Raw genomic sequence first — 18,497 nt, 5'->3', positions numbered from 1 at the left:
CTTAAACCTTATGAACCATCCTCTGCTGTCTTCAAGCTTTTCTTCTGCAGCTTCCTCACCTCTCTCAGCCGTCATAGAATTGAAGAGAATTAGGGCCTTTGCTCTGGATTAAGTTTTGGCTTAAGGCAATGTTGTGGCTGGTTTGATCTTGTATCCAGACCACTAAAACTTTCTTCCTATCAGCAATAAGGCTGTTTTGCTTTCTTATCATTTGTGTGTTTACTGGAAGAGGCCTAGCTCTCAGCCTGTCTTGGCTTTTGACATGCCCTCCTCAGTAAACTTAATCATTTCTAGCCTTTGATTTAAAGTGAGACAAGTGTGACTCTTCTTTCACTTGAACACTCATAGGCCGTTGTTTTTTTTTTTTTCTTCTTGAGACAGAGTCTCACTCTGTTCCCCAGGCTAGAGTGAGTGCCGTGGAGTCAGCCTAGCTCACAGCAACCTCAAACTCCTGGGCTTAAGTGATCCTTCTGCGTCAGGCTCCCAAGTAGCTGAGAGTACAGGCATGTGCCACCATGCGCGGCTAATTTTTTCTATATATATTTTTAGTTGGCCAGATAATTTCTTTCTATTTTTAGTAGAGATGGGGTCTCACTCTTGCTCAGGCTGGTCTAGAACTCCTGAGCTCAAACAATCCACCTGCTTCGGCCTCCCAGAGTGCTAGGATTACAGGCATGAGCCACTGCGCCCAGCCCGTTGTAGGGTTATTAATTGGCCTAATTTCAATATTGTGTCTGAGGGAATAGGGAGGGCCAAGGAGGGAGAAAGATGGGGAGAGAGGCAGAGAGGGAGAGAGGGGGGAACGGCCAGTCGTAGAGCAGTCAAAACACCCACACCATTTATGGATTAAGTGTTCTGTCTTATATGGGTGCAGATCATGGCACCCCAAAACAATTACAGTAGTGTGTCAGAGATCACTGATCACAGGTCACCATAATAGACATAATGAAAAAGTTAGAAATATTGGGAGAACTACCAAAATGGGACACAGAGACACAAAGTGAGCACATGCTGTTGGAAAAATAGTGCCAATAGACTTGCTTGAGTTGCCACAACCCTTCAATTTGTAAAAAGTACAGTATCTGTGAAGTGCAATACAGTGAAATGCAATAAAACGAGGTATACGTGTAAAAAGCATGTCACCTCATGAGTAGAGGAAGACATGATCAAAATAATGTCACAAGGGGGGCGAAGAAGGTATGTGCATTGAACATAGGGAGAAACTTGTTGACATTTATTAAGTTGGAGACACACAGGAATGGTTGGGGATACTCAGCCCAAAAGACCTAAAGCCTGCAAGTTGTATTTGGGAATGTTAAGGGAGAATGATGATAGTAACATTAAAGTGTGTTTTTCAGTCAATGCTGGGCTAAGGTATATTTGTTTACATAATACTCTCATTTGACAGTGAGGACATTATTTTTAGGAAAAACTTGACTGCCCAGGTTGGGTCAACGCTAGCACAGCAGGTCCTCAGATAACATCATTTCATTATAATGTTGATGAGAAAAAAAAAAAATCGATTCCTGACTGGGGCCAGGAATCTGGGTCTGTGTGAAGTTTTCCCCGTCTCCCCAAGTCTGTGTGGGTTTTCCTTGGTACTCCAGTTTTCTCCCACATCGCAAAGATGTACAAGGTCAGTTAATTGGCACGTCTGAATCATCCCAGTGCTCTCTGTGATGGAATGGTGTTCTGTCCAGGGAAGTTTCCCACCTTGTACTCTGAGCTGTTGGGATAACCTCCAGCCACCTGCGACCCTGAACTGGAATAATTGGATAAATAATTATGTTACTTGTTTTTATTAATCTTCCTTAACTGTATGTATAGCTCACCTTTGTTTCAGTGTTCAATATTAGAAGTGTTTTGGTTTTTATTTAATTTTTACTTATGTCAATTAGCCTGTGGTAAAATTGGTTTCATTATATGTTGTTTTGCTTATGTTGCAGTTTCCAAGAACCTATTGAGGACACTAATGGAGGACTTACTGTACTTCAGTGGGAAGCAGCATTAGTCAAGAATTAGGCTTCATTTTAGGGAAGCTTCTTGTGGTCTGTTTTCCTTGAACAGTTGTCGTGATGTTAGATTTTTAGGTATTATCTTCCAACATCTGTTTGGTTTTATTTACTTCAAAGAGCTATATTATTTGTTTAGATATATTATAAAAGACTTTAGTGTAAAGAATGAAGTACATGCCAAAGAATAGAGAACTAAAGCCTAAAGGTACAGTGTTTTAGAAACGAGGTAATAGTACAATAAAACCTTAAATTTCTTTGTATTTATGAGGCTGGTAATTTTCATGCATCCTGTTCCACACCCAGGCATATCACTAAGGGAAGATTTGGCAAGCGTGGTACCTGGTGAAGAGCAAGAGCTTGAGAGATTTCCAAGAGAATCTTAAAAGGAGGAGCACTTTGCTTTAGGGATGTTTTGAAAACTCCTGAGGTCTTTTTCTTCCTTTCTTCAAGAATAATTAAGAGTCACTGGATATTAAAGTAACAGCTAAACTAGATTCCCCACTCTCTGAGTGGTCTGATTGAATCATTTTACTTCATGATTTTCTTATCTTTTTGCTAATAGATGGCCAGAGGTATTTATCCTCCTCCTGTGTAGCTATTGTCATTAATTTTTCAAACTTTGCTAATCTGTCCTGGTCACCTTTCTGAAGAGGTTCTGACTTTCAAAAGATTTATACTTGGGAATGGTATGCACCCATGTTTCCAGCTTTCTAATCTGTCTTGCAGTTTCCAAGACCTTCTTGGATGTGTGTATGTGTCCTTTCTGTCATTCCCTTTTATCTTAAATCCGCTTCAGGAAGTCAGCTTCTGGTAGATTTCTGATTGCAGTCCCTTTTGCTTTAAGTGCCCGGAGAGAGCTTCATTTATTCTGAGCTTCCTAGAATAGTTTGTATAACCATTTCCTTTGGTTGTTCAGGTAATCCCAATAAGCCCATTCCAGGGCCACGCTTTCTAAGATGCCCTTTTTCTCAGAAAGGCCATACCCAACTACTCTCTTGCCCCCTCACTTAGGAGTAATTAGTTGTTAGACTGTGCTAGGTGCTGTGAGGCATCCAGGGATGAATTATATGCAGATACTACTCTCAAGGAGCTTGTACACCAGGAGGGGAAATAAGATATACACATTAATAATGATTGTACAAGGTAATGGTGAGGGCAGAAAGAGAAGTGTAGATCAAAGGCTCTTAAGGTTCACAAGAAGGAAGGACCACTTCCAGGTAGTGACATTTAGAGAAGACTTTGTAGATAGATACCAATTGAGTTCAACATTGTAGAAAAAATCTTTTCATGATGGACTTTGATTCTTCCCTTTCTAGCTTTGGAAAGCAGTCTTTTAAAAAACAGATAAATTAAAACCATGTAAGTTAATAGATACTGGAAACTGAGATTACTTCCAGTAACAACAACTATTCAGTACATCAACTCATCCTGAAGTCTTTATTAAACAGTTAGATAGCCTTATTCAACTATTTATAAAGTAATTAATGAAGATGAATAATAAATCTAGTATTAATAATGAATTATATTTGGGAAGTTCTATGTTGCGTTTCTCATAAGAGTGATCTAAGCTAACGTGGCTTGGTCTTAAGACAGTTTTGTCCTTGTCAACTTTATATAAATGTGTAACTTTATACAGTGTTAGAGATTTAACATGGAATGAAAAGGATCCTGAAATAAATCTCTTCTTACTTTTAAATACATGCCTTGTCTCATACCTTAGAAGATGAACCCAGCACATTTTCCATGGGCTGTAGATGTTGTAAATGGGCTACTTCTGTAGCAATATCAATTCATTTGCAATTAATGCATTATTAAAATAAGAGGTGGGCATGGTGCAGTGGCTCACACCTGTAATCCCAGCACTTTGGGAGGACAAGGTGGGAAGGTCGTTTGAGGCCAGGAGTTTAAGACCAGCCCGGACAACATAGTAATACCCCATCTCTATAAAAAATTTAAAAAAACTACCAAGCGTGGTGGTGTGTGCCTGTAGTCTCAGGTAGTCCCAGGAGGCTGAGGTGGGAGGATTGCTTGAGCCTAAGGAGATTGAGGTTGGAGTGAGCTGTAATGTCACTGCACTCCAGTCTGGGCTGCAGAGTGAGACCCTGTATCTAAGTAAATAAAGTAAAATAAGAGGTGATGATTAAGGTTGCTTTATATTTTTTAATTTGTTGGAGTGTTTGGCCAGGAAAATTTGTTTTTGTTTATGATTAGTTTTTGGGTTTTGTTTTTAGTAAAAGAGATTTATTTGGCTCACGGTTCTGAATTGGAAGATGAATGGTTAGGTTTTATAATTTTAGTTAAATCATGCCTCCATGAGAAAATATCAGACCACTAATTTGTTTTTAATAAGACGTATTGCTTGACATTTAGTCTAATTATTAAAATTCCATGCAAAGGATGGATCTGCTTTAGGGAAAGGCTTTTGAATAAAAGTACTCACCTTTTCGAGGAATTTACAGTAACAATTTATGTTCTTCCATAAGATATTACTAATAATCTCTGCAAAGATGCTAGAAAACATGCTCTAAACCTTTTTTTCTTTTCCCTTGTGAGAGGACCTTGTATCCCTGATAGGGGACCTTTGTCTTTTGAAGCCAGGAATTTATAAAAAGAGGTCTCTGGATGGAAAAATCATAAAGGCTATAACTCTAAATTGAAAGCTCAAATGGAACTTCGCTTGTAAATTAAACTTAATGTAAAGAAGAACAGTCAGAACTATCCAAAGATGGGAAAGAATGTGTTACCAGTAAGCCAGTTTCCTAGAACTGGAGAGGGAGGTGCTCAAATTTAAGCTGAATGTCCACTTAAGGTAGAACGGAGTGGTGGGGCGGGAAGCAGAGGGTGAAGAGGAGTTGTGAGCATTGTATAGAGGGATGGGCCTGAGTGTCTCTTGATGTCTTTCTTTCAGTCCTAAACTTCTATGATGCAGTAAATATAAAGGACATTATTATTGACTTGCATTATTTGCCATTATCCATTTGGAATTTTCTAATGGAGATGAGCGTCCCAATTTTAAAACTTACCCTTTAATACATTTTCAGTTCCAGAAAAATTTGATAACTTCTGTTTTGTACCCGACTCCCACTTATAACAGTGTGTGGCTCTGAGTCAGCCAAAGATTCATTCATGATCTGTTGACTACACAGTTGTTTGGAGACTGATCAAAGTTTTTTGATAATTATTTTTATTTCCAGAAAGATTTTTTTATTTGCCCCATTTTTAAAAAGTTAGATTGAGTCTCACAGTCTTCATTGTCATGAGGTAGGAAACTGTTAATAATAATAAATAAGTAAACTTCTCTGGATTACCTTGATTTCTGTGTTCTCAGTACATCTGAGAGAGTAGTGTATAGGTCATGTGCATGTGGTAATAAATGAAAATGTCATAGGAGTTGAGGGGATCTTACTTGGTTATTTAGGATTCAAGATTTTATCTAGTCAATTCCAACTATGATTCAACACTTCCTTTAACTGCCTTCAGAAACACCAAGATCATATTGCATCCCAGGTACTTAAGAGTTTCTGTTGATGTATAGAGAGCTGTTTATAGGCCTCCGGCACCAGAAATTGGCTCCAGACCTTTTCCCATTACATCATCACCCACTGATGTCATTACACCAGAGTGAAATCTGCTTTGAAGATTGTACTCTTGTTTTCCTTCCACTTCTTTCCTTTCATCATTTCCTTTAGAAGGAAAAGAAAAGAAAAAATTAGACCCCTGGGACAATCCCAGGTAAACATTTAAGAGTAAATTGAACATCCACACAGGCGAAACCTAAAGTTACCAGCCCTCATTCCACTTTGCTGATGGAGAGTGATCAGCTCAGCATGCATCCACACGGAGCCTGGAAAGTAACACACTTGGTCATGTGATACCTGGCTTTGGTGCTTTTCTTTCAGCCCCTCAGAATTAGTTCTTAATGACTCACTAGCTCTTCGCCAGCATCCTGTCACTGGCATGTTAAACCTTTTCAAATAATTCCCCAGAATAGAAATTCTTAGGAGATCACTAAGTTTCTCGTTCTTTGCATTTAATTAAACTGTTTCTTGCATTTAAGTATTTGCCAGATAAGCATTTAAGCCATCTGGAGTTTTTTTTTTTTTTTCTTTTTACTTCCATCCCGTAAATCTTTTAAGACATTACAATACAGGTTGAATACCCTTAATCTGAAAATCTAAAATCTGGAATGCTTTGACATCTGAAACTTTTTGAGTGCCAACATGACGTTCAAAGGAAGTGTTCATTGGAGCATTTTGAATTTTGGATTTTCAGATTTAGGATGTTCAGCTGGTAAGTATAATACAAACTTACCCCCAAATCCAGAAAATCCGAAATCTAAAACACTTCTGTTTGAAAGCATTTCAGATAAGGGATACTCAACTTGTATTATCTATAGTTATACCTGATGTGGGGATCCTTACTCATCTTCCTCTATCACAAAGCAGTTGACTAAGTGCAAATTCTGACCCTCTTCTCTATCCTAATTTTAATTCTCCATTGTTTTTCAACTATCTTTAAAACTTCCTGTAGCTGGTATGCTGTGCTTGGCTTTATGCCTAATAGGAAGGTTCAGATTAGGAAAGAACTGGCAAGTAGTTTCGGTTCAGAGACTTCATGTTACCTACTCAGTTATTGGCCTAGTCTTTAGCACTTTTATGTCCTTGGAGGCAGATTTACTTGAGATTAGAAAGAATAATAATCATCAGCAGCCCCAGAGATATGGGACCTCAGTATCTAAAACTTGTCTCTTTCTTTTTTTTTTTTTTTTTTAAAGAGACAAGGTCTTGCTATGTTGCCCCCAGGCTGGCTTCAAACACCTGGGCTCCAGTGATCCTCTCCCTCAGATTACAGGTGCATGCATCATGCCAGCTTGGCTCTTTTTTCAAAGACTTCAGGTTTACATTTCTGTACAGTGTTAATCACTGGAGACCCTTAAAATATTTGCTGAAGGCTATGCCATAGAGTATGAAAAGCCATAGAGAACTTAAAAAAGCTTTGCAGGGAATGGCATTGAAAGTTATGGACTAGGTCGGGCATGGTGGCTAAAGCCTGTAATCCTAGCACTCTGGGAGGCCGAGGTGGGTGGATCGTTTGAGCTCAGGAGTTTGAGACCAGCCTGAGCAAGAGTGAGACCCCATCTCTACTAAAAATAGAAAGAAATTATCTGGACAACTAAAAATATGTAGAAAAAATTAGCCAGGCATGGTGGTGCATGCCTGTAGTCCCAGCTACTCAGGAGGCTGAGGCAGAAAGATTGCTTGAGCCCAGGAGTTTGAGGTTGCTGTGAGCTAGGCTGATGCCACAGCACTCTAGCCCAGGCAACAAAGTGAGACTCTGTCTCAAAAGAAAAACCAAAGAAAATTATGGACTGAACTAGGGCACAAAATACTTCACCCCCACCTGCGTAGGAAGTTAAAAACCCTGATTCACATTAGGATTTCAGTTTGGATTTCTAGCAACTGTGAATTTTCTAGTTAGAGTTCTTTGATAGTCTCTGTGATATAAGCTAGTAGAAGGAAAACTTTCCTCCAAATGTTTGTGTTAAGATTTAAATCTGTGCTAAAAATCTCTTCAGCACAATTGTATACCTTATTAGACTGAAAAATTGAATGAATTAGTGAAAACATCCACAGAGAAAGATACAAATGACTTACTTGGACAGAAAGTCTGATGTTATTATTTCTAATGTGTTTTGTTTATGTGCTTATTTTCAGTTATCGAAATGTCCACAGAAGGAGGATTTGGCAGTACTAGCAGCAGTGATGCCCAGCAAAACCTACAGTCCTTCTGGCCTCGTGTCATGGAAGAAATCCGGAATTTAACAGTGGTAAGGAAGATTGAGAAACTTTTTTAAAGAATGTAAAGAGCTATGGGATGATTAACCAAAACTTAGACTAAGAACATCTTTAATTTCAAGCACATTTACAAAGGCATAGTTCATTCTTACCCTGATTAGGAAAATGAAAATATAATTTACCTTAGGTGAGGTAACTGCAAGGCTGTCTTTTATATCTTAGTGGCTTTCCTTAGGCATGTGGGTGTGTAGCAGATGCTTTGACTTTGGGGTAGTTTAATGTGAGACATATCTTTTAGGAAATGTAGAAAAGCAGAGATCTCACTTTCCTTCAGTAGCTATAGCTCATTTCTTAGGTCTTATTTAGTGGCCCTGTCAAATTTCTAGAACTTGGTGAAAACCACTGGGCAGTGTGTTCGACAGCATATTTATTGGGAGCCAGGTATTCTTTCTGGGTGTTAAAAGATACATTTAGATCAAGGTTTCTCAACAGCAGCATTGTTGACATTTGGAGCCAGATAATTCTTTCTTGTAAGGGGCTGTCTTGTGCATTATGAGATATTTAGCAGCATCCCTGGCCTCTGCTCACTAGATGCCAGTAGAAACACCTCCAGACATTGGCAAATGTCGTTTTGGGCTAAAGTCATCCCCTGTTGAGAACCACTGACATAGAAGAATCCAGTAGAATCCTGGCCCTTGAGGAGCTTACAGTCTGGTAATTACAACCAGAGTCATTTAGAAAGCAGATATTTATTAAATACTTGGTGTGTCAGGCACAGTGATGAATCTTGAGGCAGTAAAAGTCAAAGTGCTATGGAAGCACAGAGGATATTTCTCTTTGGTGAGTTGGAGAAGGCTTTAAGGAAAGGGAACATTTTTGTTGAGTCGTGAAATAATGAGTAAGCATTCACTAGATGGAAAGATGCAAAGGATGGGATAGTATATCTTGGGCAGAGAATAGGGCATGCATAAAGGCATGGAGGCCCACAATGGAGGGCTTTATATTTAGAGGAACATCAAGAAATTCAGAGTGGCTAGATGTTACTGCGTGGTTAGTAGAGGTTGAGGGTAGGAGTAAAGTATGTGGTATGAGAGTGGTAGCAGAAGGTGAGACGAGTTAGAATTGGAATCTTTTCAGAATACAGTATTATATTCTGAATGATGAATGTTCTATTTGGTGTCATTTTAGCAAATACTGAAGAGCTCCCTGTGTTGGATGTGTCATTCCTGCCCTGGAGGTATTAGCATCCTGGCAGAACAGACACGAGATTCCTTCCTGATATAGAACTAATATTGCAATTCTTTAGGGTTAATGGTGTTTAACCTCTGATATACAAGGTCAATTTATTTGTTCACTCAACAAATACATGCTTTGCACCTACTGTGGCTATGCTAGATACTGTGGATCTAGTAGTGAACCAGACAGACAAGATCATTGTACTCATGGAACATACATTCTGGTGAGACAGGCTATAAGCAAGTAATGAATGAAATAAAATATTATAACTTATTGTGATACATGCCCACTGACTTCAGGGAATTCATATGTACCTGGGAGTTGTGTTTATTTATACGGGAGGTTTTCAGCAGTTGAACTTGGCTTGGCCTTTCTTAGAGTGTTCAGAGTGAATTTCCACTGGAAAGTCATTGTTTCCTTCCCCTAGTCTAAAGGTGGTAGTTACTTATACTGACTCAGATATAAAAGAAAAGGGAGGAAAAAATGAAATTATAAAGTCAAAAATGTAGTGTTTTGTTCATATTTTAGGGGGATAAATCTCATAGTTAAGCTTATCGGGTTTTAGTTCTGCAGTCAGCTTGGTGTAAAACTGATGCCCTCCTGGGGTGTGGTGGGACTAGGCCAAGGCACCAAGTTCGCATACCAGCTTAAGCCCAGAGGCACAAATTGAGAATCAGGCAAGTGGCCAGATAAACTCTGGAGGTTTAAGTTCAACACTTAACTTTTCTGTATTTTTTGGGGCTTTGAATTTTATTTTATTTTTTTTAGTTGTGATAAAAAAAAAAGAAGCACATAAAATTTACCACCTTAACCATTTTTAAATGTGCACTTCAGTAAGTATTAAGTATATTCACGAAACAATCTCTAGAATTTTTTCATATTGCAGAACTGAAACGCTGTACTTATTAAACAACTCCAGCCCCTGGTAACCGCCATTCTACTTTCTGTTTCTTTGAATTTGACTACTTTAGATACCTCACATAATTTAGAATCGTATAGCACAGATGGTCTCCTACTTATAATGGTTTGACATAAGAATTTTCCCACTTTACAGTCATCCAAAAGCAATACACATTCAGGAGAAACTGTTTAGGTACCCATGTAGCCATTTTGTTTTTTTCACTTTCAGTACAGAATTCAATAAAGTTCAATAAATTCAATAAAAATTCAATAAGATAGCCAGCACTTTATTATAAAATAGGTTTTGTGTTAGATGATTTTGCCCAACTGTAAGCTAATGTAAGTGTTCTGAGCATGTTTTAAGGTAGGCTAGGCTATGATGTTTGGTAGGTTAGATGTATTAGTGCATTTTTAGCTTAGAATATTTTCAACTTATGATGGGTTTATTGGGACATAACCCCATTGTAAGTAGAGGAATATCTGTTTTGGTCTTTTTGTGACTTTGGCTTATTTCACTTAGTGTGATGTCTTTAAGGTTCATCATTCATACCACATTTTGTTTATCTCTTCATCTGTTGATGGCCATTTGGGTTGCTTCTACCGCTTGGCTATTGTGAATAGTGCTGCTATGTACATGAGTGTGTAAATATCTCTTCCAGACCCTGGGCTTTGATTTGCAGCCTACTTGGTTTACTTTTCAAGTTTGATTGCCAACAAAGCAGATTCTGGTGTTGACCAAATTTTAGTACCTAGACATCTGGTTTATCAGAAGTCAAAAGACAATTACTTTGAGGGGTTCAGTTTTGGTTCAGGTTTTGTGGGTGAAGAGAAAGATGAGTAAAGAGGAAGTTGTCTTTACTCATTCTTCTATTGATGACTAAAATTTTTCTCCAGTGACCCTTGAAAAAGACTCCTAGACCTCTGCTGTGCTGTGTCTTTTACATCAGATGCTTAGAACAATGTCTGGCGTATAGTAGATGCACAATAAATATCTGAATGAATGAGACTCTTCTACTTCAGATTTAGTGGAAAGCAGTATCAGTTCCAAGTTTGAGTGAAAATGAAGCCCAGTTAAGTCAGGGTAATTTCCCTTTGTATAATTCTTGTTTTCCCCCCTGCTCAGGACTACAATACATGATGCCTGTGTATGGCCACATGTTTTAGTATTTAGTCTGTGCCTTTCCAGAGCTCAACATTACTTAAAACCAAACTTCATGAGATATGTCAGAGTCTCCTAGGTTGACACCTAAAAATTTCAAACATATTTTTAAAAATCCATCATGTTTAAACTACCCAAACATAAATAAAACTTATGAGTATATTCATAAAATGTTGTGGTCTCTGTAAGACTGGAACACAGATTGTTCCAAAAACAAGTAATGGAAGTTTGCTGGGTGATACTTCATTATGTGTTAGAAATACTGGCCTCAGTCATTTTGGTCTGAGTCCTGCAAAAACAATTTCTCTTTAATCTCAGCGTGCTCTCATAACTCTTAAAAGCTCTGTAACTGTCTATAAATCCAGGTGGTATTCAGCTAGGGTTGAAGTTGGTTAAAAACCATACCAAAATGATTGTGTACCAGAGTGATTATGTAAAATACTATATTCCTGCTGAGCAAAGCTCTGAGAACGTTAAGTAGCAGATTTCTTGGTGTTGAGTTTTACCCTACTGGGCCTCTTTAAAAGTGGGGAAGACAAAGCTAACTTTGCCTTCTTGGGAGCTTGTGAGGGGGACAATGATGCTGAATCTTGAAAAGAAAAGTCTAACCCTTCACTAACTTATTCTCTGCATCCCATTCAGCCTTCAGTCAGCTGTAATTTAATGCCTAGGTTCTTTTAACTAACAGTTTCATCTTTTCATTCCTCAGTGCCTCCAGATTGGATGATGAATTTCTAACATTACAGTCAAATCAGATAACCATTTAAACAAGAACTTGGTGGTAAAGGTTGGTGGACTGTTACAAAATAGGTCCTGTGCTGTATGAGCTCTTCCTGTAGAGAAGTGCTTCTCACACTTTTGTCTATATGGACCACATGAGGGAAGATCTTGTTAAAATATTGATTCTGATTTAGTAGGTTTGGAGGGAGCCTGAGATTCTGCATTTCTTTTCTTTTTTTTTTTGAGACAGAGTCTTGCTCTGTTGCCTGGGCTAGAGTGAGTGCCGTGGAGTCAGCCTAGCTCACAGTAACCTCAAACTCCTGGGCTTAAGCAATCCTCCTGCCTCAGCCTCCCGAGTAGCTGGGACTACAGGCATGTGCCACCATGCCCGGCTAATTTTTTCTATGTATATTTTTAGTTGGCCAGATAATTTCTTTCTATTTGCTCAGGCTGGTCTCGAACTCCTGACCTCGAGTGATTTCACCCGCATTGGCCTCCCAGAGTGCTGGGATTGCAGCTCCCGGCCTCTGCATTTCTTTTGAGTTCCCAGGTGATGCCATAGCTGGTCTAAGGACCACACTTTGAGTAGCAAGGCTTTAAAGCAGTGGTCCTTAACCCTCACTTGTGTCGTAGTCACCAGGGGAGTTTTCAAAAAAATGATGCCAAGACTTTACCACTTAGAGTTCCTGATTTGGTTGGTCTAGGGGAGAGCTCAGGCATCTTGTTTTTCAAAAGCTTTCCAGATGATTCTGACATGCAGCCAAGATTGAGAATTATTGCTTTCAAGAGATTTAGAATCTTGACTTTGCTGGAGTGCTTGACTAGGTAGGCCTGGAAAAGATTTCTCATCATAATTTGAAACTCTGGATGTTCCTTCGTGCAGCCTGAGACCCCATTGACTTTTCTTTGGCTCCAAACTCTCATTGAATGAGTTCTGACTTGAATTCATCTTGAAACTCAGCAGTTTCAGATGGCAGCATTTTTAATATAGTTCTTTGGTTGTGGTCAGGAACGTGAGAATGCTCTGAGAGAGAATCTGCTCTTCTGCGTACCGATATCACTCCCAAAAGTAGATAAAACTGTATGTGTCAATTGTTGTTGTACTTGGATCAGCATCTGGAGAAGAAGTTCAGTACTACTTGGATCAGTTGCATGGTTGCCAGTGATGTGGGGAGCATGAATTGAAAGCCCATTTGGTGGGCCTCAATCTACTGATAGTGGAGGGACTCCCCTCTCCATCAAGCTTATTATAAACCCTTTCTTGTGACTGGAAAGTAGGATAGGATCATAGAAAACTGGGGATTGTTGGTGATGAACCACACATACACATCTCAAGATCCACTTTTCACATGCTGCCTCTTGAGATCTCAAGGTTTGAGGAACATGGAAAGGTAGTTTCTCACAAAAGAAAAGGTTTGGGGTGGGGGGCTTAAAGCAGAGCTTTGTTATAAATTTCTGCCTCATTTTATACCTCTGCAAGGTGGAAATGATATAATCTCCTTATTCTTGATTCTTTCTTGTTGCTTTTAATTAAAGAATAATAGTCTCCTAGAGGCTGAACACAGTGGCTCACACTTGTAATCCCAGTACTTTGAAAGGCTAAGATGGGAGGATTGCTTGAGGCCAATAGTTTGGGACCAGCCTAGGCCACCATAGCAAGACCCTGTCTCCACAAAAAATTTAAAAATTAGCTGGGTGTGGTGGCACATACTTGTAGCCCTCCCTACTCAGGAGGATCTCTTGAGCCTAAGAGTTCAAGGCTACACTGAGCTGTGATCACACCACTGTGCTCCAGCCTGGGCAACAGTGAGACCCCATCTCTTTTAAAAAAAGTCTCATAGAACTTCTAAAGTAATAAACATTTTACTTGTTCAAGTTGGAGAAGGAGGTCTTTGTTTTGTTTTGTTTTGTTTTGTTTTTTGAGACAGAGTCTCACTTTGTTGCCCAGGCTAGAATGAGTGCCGTGGCGTCAGCCTAGCTCACAGCAACCTCAGACTCCTCGGCTTAAGCAATCCTACTGCCTCAGCCTCCCAAGTAGCTGGGACTACAGGCACGCGCCACTATGCCCGGCTAATTTTTTCTATATATATTTTAGTTGGCCAGATAATTTCTTTCTATTTTTAGTAGAGACGGGGTCTCGTCTTGCTGGTCTCGAACTCCTGACCTCGAGCAATCCACCCTCCTCGGCCTCCCAGAGTGCTAGGATTACAGGCGTGAGCCACCGCGCCCCGCCAGAGCGCGAGCTTTGGCTTTGGTTAAATAATCATGGAACAATCTTGTGGAAATTACACTATTAAACAACCAAGCCAAATGAGAGCATACATGCAAGAGAGTGGTCATAATTTTTTCATCATAATCTTGTGCTGTATATGTCATCATGGGAGGCCTTCCAGGAGAACTATCATCCCTAGTCTTCTCTTTGGCATTTCTGTGTAGCATCGTCATCATCTTCTGTGATATGCCACACAAGAAGGAAGACCAGTGATTGATTTCTGTGATTAAACCTTTTAAAAAATTTCTTCAGGATCGACCCTAGTCTAATATCCTTTTTCCTGCTGCTCACCTCTGCACTCAGGTCATACATCTAAAACTTAAATGGGCTGGGTTTTTTGTGCGTCTGTGCTTCTGTGCTTGCTGTTCCCACTGTCTGAATAACATTGTCATACTTTTTCAACAGGCAAATTCTCAGCATCTGTTACACACAATTCAGATGTCATCCCCTCTATGGAACATTTCACAACTCCTCTCTCTCCCTGCAGCCCCTCATTGCTAGCTGGTTATTCCCTTCTTTGTGTCCCTGTGGGGTTTTATACTCCTCCCCATCCCATATCGGATAGAGGATTATAATGTTTTTATGTGACTATCTTTGACAAACTACAAGTTTTTCAAAGGTAGGAATAGATTTGTATCTTTGATAGTAGTAGGTATCATACATTCACTGTTAACTTGAGTTTCTTGAAGGAGTAAATCAAAGAGGAGGAGGAAAAAATAAGAACAGAATCAATATACCCTGCTGTCTGCTTTTGGTGAAATTTTAATAAGTTGGACTTCTAAGTCTCTGTCACTCCAGGGTTAGTTAAGTAGAAGCTTCTTGGAAAATACTGATACCTAATTTGGAAAAGGAAAAGATGAAAAATTGGTATTTGCAGTTTGTAGAGCTGAGTGGTAGCCAAGCAGCTTGTTGGGTTTGTTGTGAGACATTAGATGTGTGGGTGTATATTTTATCCTTATAGTTGCTTCTTTCTGTAATCATAAAATGGATTCTGAGAAGACTGGTGATGTTTTTCCAAAATGCCTTCTTTGACATGTATTTGCAGTTTTCTGTTGGTCTGGGGAAAATAGTTCACTTATGCTTGTTAATTACATCAAGTCTCAAATAATAGCTACTGCTTCCAAAATGTGATGATGCAAATTCCCAGGTGAGCATATTGGGTTTGGTGAGTCACATTTCAGACCACTTATAGAATCAATCATTTGACACCTGGTCCCAGTAGAGATTTTGCTGATTTTAGCTAATCTCTGCCTTTGCACCTTTCTCTTCATTGCAGCTCTGAAACTCAAAATTGATTTTTATTTCTAGAATTGCATCCATCATTGGGCATGGGTTTTTAAAAATCAGTAGTTTCAAAATAAGACAAAAAAGGGCCTAAATGGCAAATAATTGAAGAGTGCTGGTCAAAAAGCTCTTTCCTAAATCCCATCCACAGTGAAGTTATGTGGTTCTCCCCACTGTAGTCCTGTTTGTTAAGGAAAAAGTAGCAGAATTATTCCTAAAAGGCAGCTCTAATAAATTCACCCTCACCCTTTTCCCATACCTCTCTACCTCCACCCTGAAGCAAATTTTGGAGACAAAACCATTGCTGCTGTGATGAGAAAACAGCCCTTCCCCCATTTCTGTTGTCAGGTTAGTGCATAGGTCATAAATGGCCAGTTTCAGCTGTAAAAAACTGTGGGTCACTGTGGTCAGGTATTGCTGGCACTTGCCCTTGTAGTTTCTGAATGGAAGAAAACTATGCCCTGAGGCAGAAATCTCATTTTAATTTACATATTGCAGACTGGTAAACTGTCTTGGAAAAAAAGAAGCTACTTGTAATATACCTCTATATTGTGAGGAGGCAAAGAACCTAATGTTGTTTGGGGCTGCCTTTCATGAGGGCACTGTTAGGGGCCATCATAAGTTTTTCCTAAAACCCTTTAATTGTTTGAAGCTCTGCATGGGTTAAGTAAAGAATTTTGCTCTGGAGCTTGTATTTTCTTCATTTCGCCTACCTCCTCTCCTGCCATATTTCCTGAAGGAAGGGACTAAACCATGCAGAGTGTTTCCTGCTGCCTGTCGTGCTCTGCCACCCTGTTGATTGTCCCCACTGTTTACCCACCTCTTGTTGCCATTTCAGAAAGATTTCCGAGTACAGGAACTCCCACTGGCTCGTATTAAGAAGATTATGAAACTGGATGAAGATGTAAAGGTGAATTCACATTCATTTTTCTTATTCATATTGAAGCTAAAATCATGGGTAGGTTTTTGCTCATTTCTCTAGGGTTCACAGTTTAATTAAACAAAAACAAAAATATTGTTACTGTCTGTTGCTTTTTTATTTCCTATCTAAACTTGTTCAGTGAACTAAAATCGAACAATTTTAGTTATTTTAATTTTTATCTCTGAAAATGAGGGGGTATCCTGGTTTTTTCCATATGTTAAAAAGATAGTGTTTGTTTTTTAAAATCAGGTGATATCACCCAATTCTTTTAACAGTGTAATGTAATCATGTGTCATCAAATCAACAGGACAATGCCATCATCTTAGCATCTTATTACAATCAATAGTTTGTTGATCTGAGCTCTAAGAAATTTTTGATGATATTGTACCTTTTCTAACCTTTTGATCTATGAGTTTCTTTTATATGAATTATACTTATAAGAGGGTTTACTTGGGTTTGGCCATTTCTGTATTCCTCCTTTCCCTTTATAAATCTCAGGGAAAGAGCAACTCTGTCTCTTCACCATGCAAAATTAATAGTCTGTTGTATTTGCACAGAAAGCTATCGGTTTGTAGCAGTTTTCTCTTTTATTAGCTCCTTTCCTCATCACAGTGAGACTTGATAGGATAAGAATTGTTAGTTCCATTTTACAGATACAGAAATAAACACAAAGAGGTTAATGATGCACCCAAGCTGATAGAACCAAGATGCCAATTCTCATCTACTGCTTCTTTAATTCCAGAGCTCTTCCTGTAGCTCTAGCCTGCACAGACCACCTCACCAAAGGTTTAGAGCCTTGTTTGACCAAGAGCTTGAACTTCGAAGTTAGATACATCGAGGCAGCTTACATTGCTTGAGCACTTACTATGTGTCAGACCCTGTGCTGGTTACATGGATTATCTCATATGATTCCCACAATAAAACTGAAAGATTGTTTTCTTTTTCAGTATGTGAAAAATAAATCCCAAAAGGAAGGGAAGCCTGAGGTTTTACCTAAATCCATTGGCTCCCAAGCCCATTATCTTTCCTCATATTGTCCCTCCTTGGATTAGAACCGAAACCCTGCCACCTACTGACTGTATAGCCATGGGCAAGTCACTTCACCTCTTGTAAACCCCAGTTTCTTTGAAAGGCTATGATGAGTATAAGAAAGTGCCTTGCATGTGGTAGGTGCCAGATAAGTAAGTATTCTTTCTCTCTGTTACCTGATTTATTCCTTACTTATGGATTTCTTTTGCCTTGGAATCTCTTGAGACCACCACCATCTCATTTTCTGACCCTTGCCCCATAGTCTTGTGGCAGGCATGAGGCAAGAAACAAATTGACTGGTTTGAATGACATGCTGGTGATTGACAGGGAGGGCCTACATCTGTTGCAGATGATCAGTGCAGAAGCCCCTGTGCTCTTTGCCAAGGCAGCCCAGATTTTTATCACAGAGTTGACTCTTCGAGCCTGGATTCACACAGAGGATAACAAGCGCCGGACTCTACAGGTAATATTGCAGATTTATGTTGGGAAAACTGGGGCAAACAGTGCCTTTAGCTGCTTCTCTTGTGTGGCTTTGGACCAAAGATTGTTGTTCCTTATGCCTCTATCAAGCTGACATGTAATTGGCATCTCCACTGTTGGGAGGCAGACATACCTTATAGTCATGGTGATAGTATTTCCCCGCCAAGAATCTTAATTTCCAATTCTCTCATGGTTTTCACAGCTCAGTGACTAAACTCTCTTCACTTGATTAACCTTTACTATAAACAGAGTCTCAAGTAATAGAGTGTTTACCTGTTTCTAGATGTTAACAACTTCTGATTGGAGCCTTGAGAGATTCTAGGAAAGGACAATCCCAGTAAGAATCAGCAATCTCACTAATTTCATTAGCCTTTTTGTTCCTTGTCTGCCTTCTTGGGAATCCTTTTCTTCTTCCTTTTTGTTTTTTTGTTTTTTTAATCCAGCAAATCAACATTCATATTATATGTAGAACCCTTGGTCATTGGCTCTAGAAACTCTTGCTCAAACAGCCAGGCCCTACTCTTGGAGAAAAGGTCTCCCAGGTGTAAGAGGAAGGGTGTGACAGATACAAAACAGGGATAGTATTTTAACAACAAAGCTAAGAAGATAAATTATGTTTACTCCACTTGTTTCCCTTTATCTACAGAATTAAAAAATGAACATGCTTATTCATTTATTTTACAAA

At 39.2% G+C, this 18,497-nt stretch overlaps 1 protein-coding gene across 6 annotated transcripts in view; it reads left to right on the top strand.

The window, feature by feature from the left end:
• The window catches only part of NFYC (nuclear transcription factor Y subunit gamma), a 73,236-nt gene that overhangs the window by 32,091 nt on the left and 22,648 nt on the right, over positions 1–18,497 (top strand). For all 6 annotated transcript variants that reach the window (XM_045548114.1, XM_045548113.1, XM_045548110.1 and 3 more), the window contains exons 2-4: positions 7,730–7,842; positions 16,220–16,291; positions 17,682–17,795. In XM_045548114.1, coding sequence (XP_045404070.1) covers positions 7,738–7,842; positions 16,220–16,291; positions 17,682–17,795 — 291 coding nt within the window. In that variant the 5' untranslated portion in view covers positions 7,730–7,737. The remainder of the gene's footprint in view (positions 1–7,729; positions 7,843–16,219; positions 16,292–17,681; positions 17,796–18,497) is intronic.

This window comes from Lemur catta, chromosome 3 (assembly GCF_020740605.2).
Source record: "Lemur catta isolate mLemCat1 chromosome 3, mLemCat1.pri, whole genome shotgun sequence".
NCBI classification, from domain to species: domain Eukaryota; kingdom Metazoa; phylum Chordata; class Mammalia; order Primates; family Lemuridae; genus Lemur; species Lemur catta.
The sequence above is the reverse complement of the archived record's forward strand: the minus strand, read 5'-3'. Positions and strand labels throughout refer to the sequence as shown.